The sequence below is a fragment of the Aotus nancymaae genome, unplaced genomic scaffold (genome assembly GCF_030222135.1).
Source record: "Aotus nancymaae isolate 86718 unplaced genomic scaffold, 86718_ANA_hifiasm-v0.15.2.pri h1tg000015l_0, whole genome shotgun sequence".
NCBI lineage: Eukaryota > Metazoa > Chordata > Mammalia > Primates > Aotidae > Aotus > Aotus nancymaae.
Genome location: NW_026988426.1, coordinates 4,723,488 through 4,741,809, shown reverse-complemented (window position 1 = coordinate 4,741,809; position 18,322 = coordinate 4,723,488). Strand labels below are relative to the sequence as shown.

The window sequence follows — 18,322 nt, the reverse complement described above, 5'->3', positions numbered from 1 at the left end:
AGGAGGGAAGGAAGGAAGGAGGGAAGGAGGAAGGAAGGAAGGGATTGAAATATCTGAAAATTAATTTCGGGCATAGGGTCTGGCATGGTGGTTCTCAGGTGAACTGGGCATATGGTTAAGGTAGGAATTCAAAAAAGTGTTTGAACATCATTTGGAAGATTTCAACAGAGCTCAGCTTTTCCAGAACACAGCATCACCTAAATGGAATGTGGAGAGAAATTTTGTTGCACCGTTAGGTTGCTAGGGCTGTTGAAACAAGCACCGCACACTGGGTGGCTTACACAAATGATGACTGTCTCAGTCCTGGAGGGAGGCTGGAAGTCCAAAGTCAAGGTGTCGGGAGAGCTAGGTCCCTCTGAGGCTGCGGGGAGTCTCCCCAGGCCTCCACCATGGCTGCCCACGGTCTCTGGTGCTCCTCGGCCTGTGGGCACATCACCCCGACCTCTGCTTCATCTTCAAGTGGTGCTGTGATCTGTGTCTGGGTGTCTGGGTGCAAACTTCCCCTTCGTATGAGGACACCAGTCATCGGATTCGGATCCACTTGAATGACTGTGGCATTTTGACTTGATCACCTCTGTTAGACCCTGTCTCCAAATAAGGTCACATCCTGCAGTACTGGGGGTTAGGACTCAGTGCGTCTTCTCTGTGGGACAGGCAAACCCCTGACAGTTGCCAGTGTCATTTTTCACCTGTAGGGCAGTCTGTCAGCCAGGGGAAGTGGCTGGGACTTGCTTTGTATGCCCAGCGCTGTCCGGGGAGCTGTGTGTGAGGAAGGCCTGCAGGGAGGGCAGGGTCCCATCTTCAAGGTCACCCTTGGAGTTGTGGAAGCAGATCTGCTGATAGAATCTGCTTGGGTGATGGGGGGAAGGAGGACCCTCCAGGCCAGGAGGATGGCACAGCCAGAGCTGGGTCTTCCGTAGAGGGAGGAGGCTGGCTTGACTTGCAGAGGCTGGATGGGTTTAAAGGGAGGCAGGTCATAGGGAAGGGGGTGATTGGGTAGAGGAAGGGGAGATTAGAGAGGGCCCTGATAGGTGTTCGGCCTCTTTGGTAAGAATGAGAGCCATGGCAGACTCGAGAAGTGGGGAGCCGCCTTGGCCACACGGGTCTGGGACTGAATCAGCTGAGCACTGAACTCAGCAGGCAAGGCCTCCAGGCCCAGGATGAAGAGCAGACGGGGAGCTAAGTGGTCTGGAAGAGACCGCAGGGCAGCAGGGAGGGGAGGGACAGGGAGGGAGCACCCAGGCCTCTGCCCGAGGAGCCCAGGAAGGGCCAAGCACAGCCACCGGCAGTAGACACAGCATACGCAAAGTGACCAAGGGTATTTGTAACACAGTGAAGACTGGCTGACACAGTGGCTCATGCCCATAATCCCAGCACTTTGGGAGGCTGAAGCAGAAGGATCGCTTTGAGGCCAGGAGTTTGAGACCAGCCTGGGCAACCTAGCAAGATCCCTGTCTCTACCAAAAAAAAAGTTTTAAAAAAGACTGGTTCCTTACCCCCAGGCGCCTCTGGTGGGTTCCAGCTTCCTGCCTCTCTGGGTCTCTGCTGAAACCTCCTGCTTTGTGTGCACAGCAGCGTGGGTGGGCTGCTGTCCTGCTGCACGTGTGTGCTGGGTGGTCCCGGAGAAGAAAGTTGACTACTTCCAGGCCTGGGTCTCGGTTGTGTCGCCATCGCCCACACCAGCCCCTCGCGGGTGGCACCTGGCAGGAACGCTGTATTGTAGAACCGGGTCTCTATTGTAGAACCCGGGTCGATGGTGATGGGGAGTGGGCAGGGGGGCAGGATGGGGAGCGGGTGGTGATTTCGTGGTGCAGGGTGAGTGTGCTCGGACTGTTGGTTGTTGAGGAAACAGCTGTGCTCCCAAAGCTCGTTTGCCTCTCAGGGTAGCGTTTTCATGGTAGAACGCTTGTGCCCACCAAACAGAAGCTTGTATGTTTTGATAGAGAAGGTCTGAGCCATTTTCGTAGACAACTGGCTGGCTGTGGTGGAAGTGAACACTAGGGTGTCTCCTCAGATAACACCGCTCCCTCCCATTGAACGGAGCCTCCCCGTGCAGCCCCCCTCAAATGGAGTTTTAAACGCTGGGTTCAGGTTACAGGGGGTGGGTCTCACTGCCTGAATGGGGAGGACAGAGATGAGCTCCAGGGAGCGTGGGTGGGCGACGGGGTGACACTGGTGACACTGAGCTGCGTGATGTCTCGGAAACATCCTCCCGTCCCTCTGCACGGGCGGGTGCTGACTGCCGAGGTACTTCCCTCTTCTCCAGGAGCGCTCCAGCTTCACCCACGCACCCCGGGCTGATGTCCCCTCGCTCCAGTGGCCTGCAGACCCCAGAGTGCCTGTCTCGGGAGGGCTCCCCCGTTCCACACGACCCTGACTTCGGGTCCAAGTTAGCTTCTGTCCCAGAGTACCGGTATTCCCAAAGCGCACCTGGTAAGGAGCGGGCGGCCCTCTTGCGGGGCGGGGCGGGACTCTCGGGGCACAAGAGGGGTCACTGTCCACTCCGCACCCTCCGTGCAGGCTCCCCCGTCAGCACCCAGCCAGTGATCATGGCCGTGCCACCCCGACCATCCAGCCTTGTGGCCAAGCCCGTGGCCTACATGCCCGCCTCCATCGTGACCTCACAGCAGCCCACGGGCCATGCCATCCACGTCGTGCAGCAGGCCCCCACCGTCACCATGGTCAGGGTGGTCACCACGTCCGCCAGCTCGGCCAACGGATACATCCTCACCAGCCAGGGCTCGGCAGGGAGCTCCCACGATGCAGCGGGCGCAGCTGTGCTGGACCTGGGCAGCGAGGCCAGAGGTAATGCGGCCGTGGACGGCAGCCTTCACAGGACTCTCCGTGGTGGTCCCGGCCAGCAGTTCCTGAAGGCAGCACCATCAGCCTGGGCCTGGGGCTTGAGGAGGATGATTCTCTGCCTCTGCCTCTCACTGCCATGTCCTTTTAAATCAGCATGAGCCAGGTGCGGTGGCTTACACCTGTAATCCCAGCACTTTGAGAGGCCCAAGCAGGTGGATCACTTGAGGTCAGGAGTTCAAGATCAGCCTGGCCAACATAGTGAAACCCCGTCTCTAATAAAAATACAAAAATTAGCTGGGCATGGTGGTGCGCTCCTGTAGTCCCAGCTACTTGGGAGGCTGAGGCAAAAGAATCGCTTGAACCCTGGAGGCGGAGGTTGCAGTGAGCAAGATTGCACCACTGCACTCCAGCTTGGGTGACAGAGCCAGACCCTATCTCACACACCAAAAAAAAGCATGACTGTCCACAGATGCATCCTTCCTTGCTGAATATGCCCTCGGATGCATGCAGCTGTGTCCTTGCCTTAAGGTAACATTGAATTAAGTTGTGCTGTGGCCTTGCATAAATTTGGAATTTAGTATTTTCTACGGAAGAAAGAATGAGCCTGGGAAGACTGTTCTTTTCTACTCCCTCATAAGGAGACTTTAAAAGTCATTTAGGGAAAAGGTAGTTCTGAATTGCTGAAAGGAATCTGATCCCAGGGCTTGATGGGGTAGATACTGAGCATGCAGCTGACCCCCACCCCCCATAAGACCCTCTCTGGAACACCTTCAGATGGGCAGCAGCCTCTGACTTCACTCACCTCCGTTGACTTCATCTCAGTGGTGGTTTTTGTTTCAGTAGTGCCATAATAAGGAAGGCCAAGGTACAGCTCTAATCAGATCATTTCATTCCCAGTAATACATTTGCTTTCTCAGACTGAATTTGGATTGGTTAAAGCTAAGTCTAGGCTAGGTGCAGTGGCTCATGCCTGTCATCCCAGCACTTTGGGAGGCCAAGGCAGGCAGATCACGAGGTCAGGAGTTCGAGACCAGCCTGGCCAACATGGTGAAACCCTGTCTCTACTAAAAATAAAAAAATTAGCCGGGTGTGGTGGTGCGCGCCTGTGATCCCAGCTACTCGGGAGGCTGAGGCAGGAGATTCGCTTGAACCCCGGAAGTGGGGTTACAATGAGCCGAGATTGTGCCATTGCACTCCAGTTGGGTGACAGAGCGACAAAACCCTGTCTCAAAAAAATAGGTGAATAAGTAAAATATTACTTTAAAACCCTAGCAGTCGTTTTCTTCCCAAACCTATTTCACCCATGAGATTTTCCTCTGGCAAACCCGTTTTTCCCAGTGCCGACTCACTCCCCCGCTTGGCCAACCTGCTGCCCAGGCATCGAGGAAATCGATTGTCTTGTTGGCTGAGTGTGGTGCTAACTTGGTTCCTGTCCTGCAGGCCTAGAGGAGAAACCCACCATTGCGTTTGCCACAATCCCGGCAGCCAGCGGAGTCATCCAGACGGTGGCCAGCCAGATGGCCCCCGGGGTCCCCGGACACACAGTCACCATCCTGCAGCCTGCCACACCCGTGACCCTCGGCCAGCACCACCTTCCAGTCCGGGCCGTCACTCAGAATGGAAAGCATGCGGTTCCCACAAACAGCTTAGCTGGCAACGCTTACGGTGAGGCCCCGCCCCGTTCTCTGCGCCACCTCCCGAGCTCTGTGGCTCTTCCTAGTAGTCAGTGCAGCATGACAACGTTTCTCCAGTATTGTCCGATCCTCCTCACAGTTCAGTTTATTGAGCATCTGCTGTACTCCAGGCACTAGGACAGCGCTAAGAAAAGAGGGTGGAAGGGGCTGGGCTCTGTGGCTCACACTTATCATCCCAGCACTTTGGGAGGCTGTGACAGGCAGATCGCTTGAGCCCAGTTCAAGACCAGCCTAGGCAATATAGCAAAACCCCATCTCTACATAAGACTCCAAAACTTGGCCAGGTGTGGTGTCGCACACTTGTGGTCCTAGCTGCTCAGGAGAGTGAGGCTGTAGTGAGCTGTAATTTTTCCGCTACATGCCAGCCTGGATGACAGAGTGATACCCTGTCCCTTTAAAAAAAAAAAAAAAGGAAAGAAGGTGGAAGGAAAGCCCAGATCTGCCCATTGTCTGGAGTTCACACTCCATGGGGTGAGGCAGGAGGTCTGAGAAGGAAGGAGGAGAGCTGGGGTGCAGGAACCCAGGGGCACCAGGGCACCAGGCAGAGTGCAGGAAGCCAGGGTGCTGGGTGGGGTGTCAGTGGGATAGCTCAGGGCAATACATCTGTGTAAAGGAGTGGTGCGACCCATTGATGTCCCCCAGGATCCAGACAGCAATGAGAGGGGCTTCCACCCAGCAGACTGGGGCCAGCAAGGACAGGACAGACCTGGTGGGGAGGGGACAGCAGGGCCCACAGGGTGCACTCAGCTCCCCTGCTTGGTGGCTTAGCCCATGTGTGGGTGACTTGGGCCTCTATTCAGAAAAAAACAGCTTGGTTCCAACCAGACCCTAGAGTAACCCTCTTCTTCCTCCACTCCAGCCCTCACCAGCCCTCTGCAGCTCCTTGCGGCCCAAGCGAGTTCGTCCTCACCGGTGGTGGTCACCCGGGTATGCGAGGTGGGGGCCAAGGAGCCAGCAGCAGCCGTCGCAGCCACGGCCACCACCACCCCAGCCACTGCCACCACCGCCTCTGCCTCCGCCTCCTCCACTGGAGAGCCTGAGGTCAAAAGGTCTCGGGTGGAGGAGCCCAGTGGGACCGCGACCACGCCGGCTGGAGTGATCGCAGCCGCCGGCCCCCAGGGGCCGGGCACCGGGGAATGAGGTCACCTGCACGAGGGGGAGTGGGACTCACCCAGCGGCGACCCCAGAGCTGGACCCAGCAGCACAGGCGGCCGCACCCACGGACGGAGGACAGCCCACAGCAGCCTGTGGGCATCGGCGGCACCTGGACACACCCAGCCCTTTCCATGGTATCGCCTGTCCTCCCGTGGTTTAAAACAAAAACATAAACAAGTTCAGACAACTGATTGTATGATTCTGGGAATTCTTTGCTTTCATGTCCTTCGCCTCTCCCCAAGCCTCCCTGTCAGGTATGGGGAGCAGGCTGTAGTTCAGCATCTCGAGGAATGTGTCAAGATAGCTCTGCCCGCTCCATGCTACATGGCCAGCCGCCTTTGTCCTGGGAGGACAGACAGAAACGCAGCAAGGCACACCCTGAGGCTATAGGGGAAGCCCAGGTGCTAGACCGAGGCCTGTTGGGGAAGCCAGGAGCTGCTGCCACGCCACAGACCATCTAACAGCCTCTCTGCCCGGAACGTGACATAGAGAGTGTTGGCATTAACTCGGGGAGTGTCCGGTTTCACTTCGGACCTCAGGTTTTTCTTTGTTTAAACATGGAATTCAGACTTCATTGTACACCTGAGGCAGACACAAAAGGGATCATCTATTTTGGAGGATTTCACCTGCTGACGGTCTGATGACTGGCTGTGGGTCCGGGGTTCCCGCTGGCATTCATCCTCTCGGAGAGTAAACCTGCTCTGTCTGATAACTTCAAGTAAGAGCAACAACTTCCCGGATTGGCATTCACCGTGGAAGGTTCCACGGATGAAAGATGGCCCTGGATCTGCCGGCTGCAGGCATCACGCTGCCGGAGAAGGTCAGGGCCGCTGCTCTGCAGGCCAGATCTTCCCGAATCCTCCAGCGCTGGCCCTCCTGTTGGGGACCACAACAAGAAACAGTGGCAGATTCGACATTGAGCTCCAGAAATGCCAGAGGAGCGGTGTTTCTGGGAATCGCCCATCCTCCGCATCACAGCCTCTCACCAGCAAAGCAGCCTCCACCCGGGCCTCAGCAGGAGAGCCACAGAGGAACCCAGGTGCCTGGAAGGCATCTGAGGGAGGTGGCTGGGCAGGTGTCTCCCTGAAGAAGAAAAGAGAATGCTTTTCAAAGCGATTTCAAGGCAGTGCAGGAGGAGCGGCGTGCTGTGTGGTGGAGTGGGGGCGCCCATGGCCCCATCAGAGTCCCCAACCCTAGGACAAGTTCAGAACTTCTGTGGCCCCCTCCTTCCACCTAGATAGAGAACACCCCTGTTCTGTTTCCTTCCTCTGTTCCATTGTTTTTCTAAGCCCCCCAAACGAGTCGTTTCTATGGCACTAACCTTTCCATGGGAAATAAGCTCTTTGTGGAAGTCCACACCTGTTGCCTTGGTTGAGGTTTCAGAGAAGTAGGGGCGAGACGAACACAGCCGGGCATCCCGGGTGCAGTTCCGTCCATGGAGGGTGAAAGATCGCGCTCCGTGCCACATGCGCAGCTCCTGCTGTTGTCTGTGGGCCTTTTCTTTCTGTGCTGCCTGGTGTGTGCATGCGTGGCATGAGGGAACGGGGCGTGGTGGTCAGAGATGGCTCCCTGACACTGGTGCCTGTGTGGCCTGAGCCAGTGCCGTCAGTGGGGGCCTCTGTGATCACCTGCTGCTGCCCTCTCCCCCATGGTGACCGTGTATCCCCAGGGCTGTGTGGCCACCTTCATGGGGGAGTTCTGTTTGCTTTTGAGCCACTACAGGTCGGCCTCCTTGTGCAAGCTGATGTCTGCATGGAGCACTGCGTACGACGTGTTGGTCACAAAATGTGAGGTAGCCTCTCACCCTGGTCTGCTCAGGCTGGCTCCGACCCACTTGCTTTCCCAGCTTTTGAGATGAGCACATTCTTTCTGTTAGCGGTAGGATTCTCACCGATTTTACTGCTTCAATGCCAAGGGGGTGGTGGGTGGAGCTGGGGGGTAGCGAGCGCAGGACCTCAGGGCTGCTGCGTCCTGCTGTGTGGGGAGTCCGTGCTATGTAGCTTCTGCAGCGACTGCAAAGAGGGACAAAGGGAAGTGGGCCTAGGGGTCAGCTCAGACTCGGAGCAGGGCAGGGAGAGGATGGCTGGGTCCTCGACCCACTGCTCTGGGCTCATAACCATGAGATTTTGAAAGGGTTTTTGGTCATCGGAGCAGGTACCACGCGTGGCTCCAGGCCTCCTGGTGTGCCCTGAGCCAGCCCAGCGAGCACCTCCCAGCCAGGCTCATTCGCAGAAGCAAGAGCACAGGCCGGGGGACCAGGAGAGCCTCAGCCCCCAGTCCCAGCCACCTGTAACCCTGAGCTGTGGGGAGCCAGGAACCTGAGAACCTTCTCTAGGTTGTCAAGGCTGGGTTGACCCTAGCAATGTGCAGGAATGCAGGGAGCAAAAGTAACTGGATTCCAGCCCCATACTAGGGTCACAGCAGAGGCTGAGGGCCTGCCCTCCTTTAACCAGGGGCTGGGGGCATGGTCCATGGACGAGAACAGCAGGTCACAGTGGTGGCTTTGGGAAGGGCCCCTCCCACTTTGCCCTGTTCTGAAAGGGGCTCCCTCAGAGCCCATGGGCCCAGTAACCCACTTCTCTTTCCTGCTTCCTGCTCAGTAACTTGCCAGGTTTACCAAATACAAGAAGACACCCGCTTTGGATAGGAGGTAAGTCCCAAAAGAAAACATCTGAAGTAGCTGAGCACAGGCATTCCACCAAGACCATCTGGTGGCCCCTGAGAAGTGGGAAGGCAGGGCCTGAGTGTCCCCCAACTGCTAGGGCAGCAGGTGGCTCAGGGCACCCTCTCTTGTGCCAGCTTCTGCAACCAGCCCAGTGTCCACAGAGCAGCAGAGCCAGAGGAGCTCAGGGAAACCCGGCCGTGGAGGGCACAGTGCCCGGCGTCCCAGCGTGTGCCTGTTCTTAGCTACTTCTGTCTTTCCTACCATGCAGACGTTCTCCCAGTGACACCTGGCCTCCGTGGAGGATGGGACCTCTCACTCATGCCTTTGAGGGACCCAGAGAGAGCATCCCTCTTCTGCTCTTTCTACATTCCTAAAAACCTCAACGTCAGTCCCTCGCCAGTCGGGCCGCAGGGCCTCATGGTTGTGCAGCACCCCATCCTGTCCTGCTGGCTTCACGTTAGAGGCCGCCGTGTGCTCTGAGTGAAATGAGACACTGCTGTCGGGTCCCCATGTAGAGACCTTCAAGGCAGCACTGGGAGACACTGCGGGGGGACCATGACTGGGCAGGCAGAGGCTTGTGCACCTCACACTCACCCCTCAGTTTCCCTCCCACGGTCTGGTTGTTCCTCCCTGGGATTTGCTGTTTATTTGTATTTCCTTTTTCTTTGATTTAAGAACAATGCCAAGTGAAAAAGGTGGAGATGAGTTTCTGAGTTGCAGAGTGTTCCCTGATCTTAGGTACCACGCTTTGGGCTTCTCGAGCAGGGAGGGAATGGATTTGGTGGAGTTGGGCCAGGGTAGGGGGGGCCTCGTCCTGCCCCCTCCAGACTGCCGGAGCCCCAAGAAGTTTTCAGCCCACCTGAACCTCGGCCCCCTGACTCCTGGTCCGTTTCTGTACTGTTTGAGATCGCAGGCGTCATTCAGCGAATGCTCTTATGTCCTCTACACAAAGCGGGCTCTCTCTGGAACACCCAAGGGCACTGTGACTCTCAGAAAGCCCTGAGTAAGGTCCCCCTCGAGAGAGAGAGAGAGAAATCCCTTCTTCAGGCGGTTCAGCAAGTTCAGGAGGAAGAGAAAGCTTTTCGGCTTTGAAACCAGTGTTTTTATAGAGACAAAGAACAGACCTCAGTAGGAAAAATGAAAACGTAGTTTAACATGGGGACGCATCCGAGGAGAGAAGATTTTCCCCTTAGCTTTCAGAGCCGGCAGGAGCGCAGGGTCTGTTTGGCTTCAAAAGCTTCACATTCTGCTTTGTCTTTGAGTGACTTCACGCGGGATGAGGAACTGTTGACCTCTGTAGGGAGGACACCCCAAGTCCATCCTGGGCTCCTCCTCTCTCCTCTCAGAGAGAACCCCCCCAAAAAGGCTTTAGAATCACCAGTGTGCCGCCTCACGTGTCAGGGTGGAATCACACGCTCCTTACGCTAGAATAAGTTACAAAACCAGATTGTGAGGCTCTTCGCAAATGCAGAGCCCCGGAATGCTGGATGGAGGCCTCGTTGGCCCCCGGGGTGTGGCCTGGCTGCAGTGGGTCTGCGGTAAGGGGCGGCCACGGTGGGCCTCACACTCCCGATGAAAACGTGTTTACCCACAGCCTCGCCTCGAGCCTCCTTGACAGTACCGCTGCTTCAAAGCAATATTATTTAATAAGAATACTTTAAATAGTTCACATGTGCTGCTATGAAGACAGGAGTAATCTTTAGACGGGACTCAGCTCTGGAGGTTCCCGGGTAATGTTTTTCGGCTCTTGGAAGTAAGGGTAGAATTTAGAATATAACAAATGGTCTCTCACCCGGTTCTGTCCCTTATTTTTAGATTGTTTTCCTGCATCTTACAATTTCCTTCTCCAAGTTCCTTTCTCCAGGCCTGTTTTTCAGTGCTCAGGACACGGTTTTCTTCACCCACATACTTTCTGCTTTTTTTGTTGTTGGGTTTGGTGCAAGACATTTGCAATTCGTGTTGTCTTTTAATACAAAACGCTGCTACATTTGGTGACCAGAGGGAAGGCTTAGAATCTGTGCTTTGCCAGGGATCTTGGTGGGTACTGCAGCCCCCCGCAGGGTGGTGAGCTGGGCCTGTGCCTCGAGAGAGGGCCCTTTCCCACTGCATGTGGCTTGAATTTGGTTGGAGTTAAATCTGTGGAAGGGATTGTCCTGTTGGAGCTGCTGCGTCCTTCCCTCTGTCCTCTCTGTCACCCAAACTCGAAGTCACAGCTGCTTGGAAGAATGGGATTTTGGGGATACAACCACACACATTTTCCTCTGAACTGAAATTTTTTAAATAGACCCATTTCACTGACTTCATTTAGGGAAAATAGTTTCTCTCTTGGGTTGTCTTTTGAGCCCACAGCCATGTAACCTTGCCTCTGCTGGGCTTTTCCACCCCATCCCAGCTTCTCTTTCTCAAGCAGAGGCTGCAGCCTTCAGCTCTGCTGCTGGATGGGACATTTCAGAGCCACCTCTGGAAGGTGGGCAGGGTGGAGGGCCCAGGGTCAGGCCCGGCATGCGCCATGACCAGAGGTGCTACCAGAGGTGTGAAGCTGGGCTGGCTTTTCCAGGAGGTGGCTGAGAAGGTTCTTCGGACAAAACAGAATCAGAAGGCCATGAGAGAGAGGGGTGGCGGGGAGAGTGGTGAGGAGGATTCATCTCTGATGAATCTCGCCATGACTGCCTGTCACATCCAAGCCTGTGCCAGCTGCTAGGAGGTCAGAGTCCTGCCCTGAGAAACAGCCCAGTCCCTGGAGAATGAATACCTAGGGGTCAGTGACTGGAGGCCCTCCCTCGAAGCCACCATTCCCAGGAGGCCTGAGCGTGACCCAGAAGTTCTGCCTGGCACCAAGACTGGCATTTTCCTTGTATTTTTCTATGGGACTGAAGTGAGCATTCTTCCTTTGAATGAGTGAGCCTTGGACTTTTTTGTTTTTTTACTCATCCTAATGGCTGGTTTTGGCTGCTCAGAGTATCAGAGAATATAACTAAGAAGGCAGTCACTCTATTTTTAGGCATCTTTCCTTCTGTCCAGGGAGAAAACCCCTCGGAAGAATCTTAGTCAGTCTTTGCACCTGCCTGTCATTCTTGCCACAGGGAAGATGCGTTGAAAAGAAAAATACTAAGACCAGGGAGAAGCTCACAAACGCATTTCTTTGCTTTGGTTAAGCAGCTGAACACTGGCTATAAATGACCCCCCACCCCCACCCCGCTCCAGGCCCCAGTGACCCAGTTGCGTCTTCAGGTTCCATCCGCCAGATTTCAGTCAACCAGAGGCTGCCAAGGGTGACTGAAGAGGTCTCCATGTCACTCTGTCACTTTTTTTTTTTTTTGTCACCCAGGCAGGAGTGCAGTGGTGCAATCGCAGCTCACTGCAACCTCTGCCTCCCAGGTTCAGCAGTTCTCTTATCTCAGCCTCCCTAATAGCTGGGCTGACAGGCGCCTGCCACCACACCTGGCTAATTTTTGTATTTCTAGTAGAAATGGGAGTTTCACCATGTTGGCCAGACTGGTCTTGAACTGCTGACCTTAGGTGATCCACCCACCTCAGCTTCCCAAAGTGCTGAGATTACAGGCATGAGCCACTGCGCCCAGCCTCTATCACTTTTTTTGCTCCTTACCCAGTTTTTTTTTTTTTTTTGAGAGGCTAGAATCAGAAGACTCCTGGTTGGTTATCCTTTATCTCAGATTCTTTTTTCTGGAATCATTTGCTCAGTTGAGTCATTGGTGGTTTACCCCGTGTCAGACACAATGAAAAGTGTGCAGGAGGCCAGGGCCAAGGAGAAGCAAAGCGGCTTCAATGCGGGTTCACAGCCAAGAAATGTTTTCTTCCCTCCGGCTACAAGACCTGCCCCTCCAAGTCCAGAGTCAAAAGCAGCTTCTAGAACTGTCCCCCGTTTCCAAATGTGTTGGCTGAGCTGAAGCGAGATCTGTGACTGAATTAGATGATTTTTCCTGCATGAAGTTCACAGGCCTGTATGGATGTTAAATTGTGTCTGTGGTCTCTCAATTTCTAGGTTAACTGGTCCAGATTTTTTTTAACAACGGGGATTTAAAATAATATGGTTGGCCAGGTGAGGTGGCTCACATCTGTAATCCCAGCACTTTGGGAGGCCAAGGCAGGCAGATCACCTGAGGAATTTGAGACCAGCCTGACCAACATGGTGAAACCCGTCTCTACTAAAAATACAAAAAATTAGCCAGGCGTGGTGGTGGCGGGCACCTGTAATCCCAGCTACTAGGGAGGCTGAAGCATGAGAATCACTGGAACCCGGGAGGTGGAGGTTGCAGTGAGCTGAGATCATACCACTGCACTCCAGCCTGGGCAACAGAGGGAGACTCTCTCTCAAAAATAAAAATAAAATAAAATGTTTTAAGTCTTGCCCTTCTCTCCTTTCTTTCAAGAAAGGCTTTTTGGATACCTGGAATACCTTCACCTATGTGGCTTGATTTCTGTTTCAGGAAAAGGGGGGTGGGGCAGGAGGAGAGACAACAGCTGTGTTCCAGATTCTGTCCTGAGATGTCACTGAGTCCAGACACTCGGGTTGCGAGCACCCTGCAGGTGACAAAGGCTGGCAGCTCAGCACCCGTGCCGGAGGGGTTAAAGCCAATCCTGAGCTTTTGTTTTTGTTTTTGTTTTTAATCTGAATGATAATTCCCCTGTAAAAATAATTTGGGAGGGGTGGGTGTTCGGGGGGTGTGTGTGTGTATTTGTGTGTGTGTGTGAGTGTGTTTGGTTTTTTTTTACAGTGGCTGCCTGTCTAAAGTATTTTTCTCAACTTGTTTAATAATCAGTGCTTTAAAAAGCAGCAGTATCCTAGAAAGAGGAAATGTCAGTTCTAGAGCATTGGATGTGAGGTTCCGCTCATGTCACCTTGCACGTCCCGCCCTGAAGGAGTGGAGGTGGGTGCCTAGGGAGGGTGGCTGAACCCCAGCACCGGGAGAGGGCACGCATGAGACCAGAGGAAGGGACAGCCCCACCCATGTCAACAGCGGGCGGCCTGTGTTTTCATTTCAAATGGGATACAGTATTTTTTTAATAAGGAGCCATACTTTTTTTTTTAAAGTTCGAGATCTGAATGTGATTTCTAATTGTATCAGACGTTAATGTTTTAAAGCTATAACAAAGTTTAAAATTTCTACCTTTTTTTTTTCATTTATTTTAACTGTTCTTTTATCTATTAAATTGTTGTATGTGGATGGGGAAGTTTTGTTTCTCCTCTTAGCATTTGTTTCTATAACCAGAAATAAAATTCTATATTAAAGAAATGACCCTGAGGCTCCAGTGTGGTCCTTGTGCACAGGATGGCGGCTGAGGGTGGCGAGCGGCCTGGACACACAGGCACCCAGCCCCCTAGACACACAGGCATTCAACCCCCTGGACACATAGGCACCCGACCCCCTGGACACACAGGCACCCAGCCCCCTGGACACACAGGCTCCTGACCCCCTGGACACACAGGCACCCAGCCCCCTGGACACACAGGCACCCAGCCCCCTGGACATACAGGCTCCTGACCCCCTGGACACACAGGCACCCAGCCCCCTAGACACACAGGCTCCGGACCCCCTGGACACACAGGCACCCAGCCCCCTGGACATACAGGCTCCTGACCCCCTGGACACACAGGCACCCAGCCCCCTGGACATAAAGGCTCCTGACCCCCTGGACACACAGGCACCCAGCCCCCTAGATACACAGGCACCCAGCCCCCTGGACACACAGGTTCCTGACCCCGGACACACAGGCACCCAGCCCCCTGGACACATAGGCACCAGGCCCCCTGGACACACAGGCACCAGGCCCCCTGGACACACAGGTTCCTGACCCCCTAGAGACACAGGCTCCTGATCACCTGGTCCTGGCCCCCTAACACACAGGCCCCTGGCCCCCTGGACGCATGGGCTCCTGACCCCCTGGACACACAGATACCAGGCCCCCTGCTCCAGAGGCTGAAGGGCGGCTGCTGCTAAGGGAAGTTGCCCCATAGGCCCTGGGTATCCCGTTCCTGGCTCATGCAGGAGACACTTCTGCAGATGCCTGTGGCTCCTGGACTCGGTGACCCCCACCCACTGGGAGTGCTCTGAGCAAGGATATTTGCAGCTCCAGGAATGTGAAGACAACATGCGTCTGCCCCTTAGATATGGCAAGGGAGAAACCAGCTAAGCCAACCCCCTGCTCCTGGCACATGCCCACAGCCTGGCTGGGGGGCACTTAGAGGTACTCACTGCTGCCCCAGCAGCTTCTGGGCAACTGTGGGTCCTTCCTGCTGGTGCTTGGCTAGGTGAGACTTTCTACTCATCTTGGCGCATGGGTAGAAATTCTCTCAGGCCTTGCTTACTGTAGGTGTGGGGCCCATGGGGTGGGAATGGCATTGACTTTGGAACTACACAGACCCGGGTTCAGGTTCCCGCTCTGTCCTTACTGGCTATGGGACTTAGCCTGTGACGCACTGTGACTGTGATGCAGTCAGCCTCTGTCTCTTCTGAGAGTCCCCCAGATTTACAAGGCCCTTGGGTGTCTGTGCAACGACCTCCACAGGGAGTCTTGATAGCAGTGCGTGCTTGTCGCAAGTCTATCTTTTGTCAAGGTTCTGTAGTGTTTGCGTGTGACTCACTCAGCTAAACAACTTGCACTTTTCAGAATGCACAGTTGCCCACAGCCACAGCTGAAGTCTGAATGCTTCTCTGCCTGCCTTCAAGTTACTCCATGTCCACTGCGAGAGTCTAACATAACTTTAACAGATTAGTTCTAGTTTAAGATTTCGGCCGGATGCTGGGGCTCACGCCTGTAATCCCAGCTCTTAGGGAGGCAGAGGCGGGAGGATAGCTTGAGCCCAGGGGTTCAAGACCTGCCTAGGCAATATAGCGAGACCCCGTTCTGCACAAAAAGGAAAAAAACAAAAAACAAAAAGATTTTCAGCCTAGGTCGGGCAGGGTGGCTCATGCCTGTAATCCCAGCACTTTGGGAGGCCGAGGGGGGATGGATCACTTTAGGTCAGGAGTTTGAGACCAGCCTGGGCAACATGGTAAAACCCCATCTCTACAAAAAATATATATATACAAAAAAATAACCAGGCATGGTGGTGTGTGCCTGTAATCCCAGTTACTCAGCAGGCTGAGGCAGGAAAATCACTTGAACCTGGGAGGCGGAAGTTGCAGTGAGCTGAGATCTCACCACTGCACTCCAGCCTGGGCGACAGAGCAAGACTCAGTCTCAAAAAAAAAAAAAAAAATTCAGCTCAATAGCAAGCATGAGAGAGAAGCGTAAGCTTCCTCCAGGGAGCTGTGTTGGGTAATTATTAATCGAATCTCTCCTTTTTAAGATGTTGTTGTATTTGTTTGTTTGTTTAGAGATGGGGTCTCGCTATGTTGCCCAGGTCAAGCAATTCTCCTTCCTCAACCTCCCAGTGTTTGGATTGCAGGTGTGAGCCACCGCACCTGGCCTTTTTTGCTTTTGGTTAGGACAATCATTTTTCACTAGTGAGACCTTAAAATAACATATTACACTAATGTAAACATTTTGTAAGAAACAAGTCAAATATTACCCCTGGTAAAATTGCTTGGGTTGTGCCTGTGTGGAGAGAGAGAGAGACAGAGATTGAGATTCCTGGCACATAGTTAGATTCTCAGTTTAAGTTAGCTGCTCTGTATATACACAACAAAGAGGGGTGCATCTCTGAGAACCCCAGAAGACATAATGATTGTGCACTGCAGCTCTATTAATTATTGTCAGAAACTGGAAACCAATCAACTATTCATGGAAGAACAGGAAAAGCTAAGTACTGTATGATTCCATTTGCGTGAAGTGTAAAAAGGGGCGAAACTAATCTCTGGTTAGAAGCAAGACTAGGCTGGGTACAGTGGCTCATGCCTGTAATCCCAGCACTTTGGGAGGTCGAGGCAGGCAGATCACAAGGTCAAGAGATCGAGACCATCCTGACCAACATGGTGAAATCTTGTCTCTATTAAAAATACAAAAATTAACCAGGCGTGCTGGCGTGCACCTGTAGTCCCAGCTACTTGGGAGGCTGAGGCAGGAGAATCACTTGAACCCAGGAGGCGGAGGTTACAGCGAGCTGAGACTGCACCATTGCACTCCAGCCTGGTGACAAAGCAAGACTCCGTTTCCCGCCTCCCCCCAAAGAAAAAGCAGGACTAGCAGTTACTTCTGTGGGAGGTGAGTGGGTGTTGACTGGGAGGGGGCCACAGGGGGACTTCTGGGGTGCTAGAAATGGTCTAGACCTTGAACTCAGCCATGGCAGGAGTATTTACACCACAGAAATTATCAAACACAAATCAGCCCCCCCACCCCCCCACACACCACCAATGGAGCCAAGACTTAAGACATTTTCCAATTTACCACAGATTTCTAGAAATATAAAAAACAAAATTCATATCAGATTTGTGCACTTTGACATGTACGTTTTACCCTAGTAAACGTTGAACACTGGTAGGAGGCTTTTCAAAGATACCTGTCACCAGCTTTCCTTTACCAGTCTTCAACCTGCGGCTCCGGGGCACCACCTCACTCCACGTTTGGAAGCTTCTCTCATTCTGGTACAGTTGTGGTCCAGGGAAGGGATTGATGGATTTGCAGGCAGGCAGAAGAAAGTGGAGAAATCAAGGGTAAATTCATGTTTCTGGCTTGGGAACCAAGAGACTCCAATCTCTTCATCCTCCACACCAGGTGCCCTCAGACATCACTGGGCACCCAAGGGCATCTCAAAGCCATGTTTGGAACTCCTGCAGAAAACCCTCCCTCCCTCCTCCTCCTCCTTCCTTCCATCAGGTGTCTTTTCGGGACTTACCCCTTCAAGGTCTAACCTTGACACACCTTATCTACGGAACATTGATTCCCACTCCCCACCCTAATCCCCAGAACCTTCAGCAGTGCCTAGCGCAGGTAGGACTCAATCATCGCTTGTCCACTGAATGAATGACTCTTGGCACAAACTTCCCTGTCCTTTTCTGCCCCAGCACCAAATGAATGGCACCACCCAGTGCCAAAGCCAGAAACATGAAGTTACCCCTGATTTCTCCACTTTCTTCCTCCTGCCTGCAAATCCATCAGTAAAACTCCCTCCCCTGGGAGGGGGACACGAGGCTGTACCAGCCTTCTCTCTACCTCGGGAGCTTCCCCATCCATTCTCTCCCCTGTGGCCAGAGGTCAGTTTCTCCCTGGGGTGCATTTAAGCCTCAGGAAGCAGATCCCTGTCCTAAGCCCACCCCATCTCTACCTCTTGGTCTGGACACCCTTGGGTTCATCATGACGCTGATGTGTTGCCCTGTGCCTCCCTGCCGTCTGCAGGGTGGCAAACATCCCCAGGACCCAGCACATCCTGGGCAACCAACACATCTATTAGAATGAACAGAAACTTCCCCTCTCTGAGCCTGTGGCCTCATCTGTAAAATAGAGATCGCTAATCCCAGCACTTTGGGAGGCCAAGGCAGACAGATCAAGAGGTCAAGAAATCGAGACCATACTGGCCAACACGGTGAAACCTCGTCTCTACTAAAAATACAAAAATTAGCCGGGCGTGGTGGCGCGCACCTATATTCCCAGCTACTCGGGAGGCTGAGGCAAGAGATCGTTTGAACCCAGGAGGCGGAGGTTGCAGTGAGCCAAGATTGCGCCACTGCACTCCAGCCTGGGCGACAGAGCGAGACTCGGTCTCAAAAAAATATACAGAGAGAGATCGCGAGATCCCATGAATAAGGGATTGAATAAGCGATTTTTTTTGTTTAAAGCAGCAGAAACAGCGCGTGATGGGTGCTCAATAAATGGGAGCTCAAAAAATCCCCAAAACTGTCCAGAGCCGCGGCAATTCCTTGCAAACTGTTGGATGCTGCTGGGCTCAGCCCACCAATGGCGGAGTTTGTGTCAGATTCTCAGGTCTGTCTTAACGTAGGGATTCGAGCACGATAAAGTTGTTTACGAAACAGAAACCAGAACTGGGGCAGTGGCACTTTGGGGCAGGCGACACCCTCTCCCAAGGCCCCAGGCGCCCAGTTTCCGC

General features: G+C 53.7%; 1 protein-coding gene across 1 annotated transcript in view; it reads left to right on the top strand.

Annotated features, from left to right (window-relative positions):
• FOXK1 (forkhead box K1) overlaps positions 1 to 5,636 on the top strand; it is an 86,137-nt gene extending 80,501 nt beyond the window's left edge. The window contains exons 6-9 of the mRNA XM_021675981.2: positions 2,267 to 2,433; positions 2,521 to 2,805; positions 4,243 to 4,467; positions 5,356 to 5,636. Of these exons, the coding sequence (XP_021531656.2) occupies positions 2,267 to 2,433; positions 2,521 to 2,805; positions 4,243 to 4,467; positions 5,356 to 5,636 (958 nt within the window). The remainder of the gene's footprint in view (positions 1 to 2,266; positions 2,434 to 2,520; positions 2,806 to 4,242; positions 4,468 to 5,355) is intronic.
• Positions 5,637 to 18,322: the final 12,686 nt, after the last annotated feature.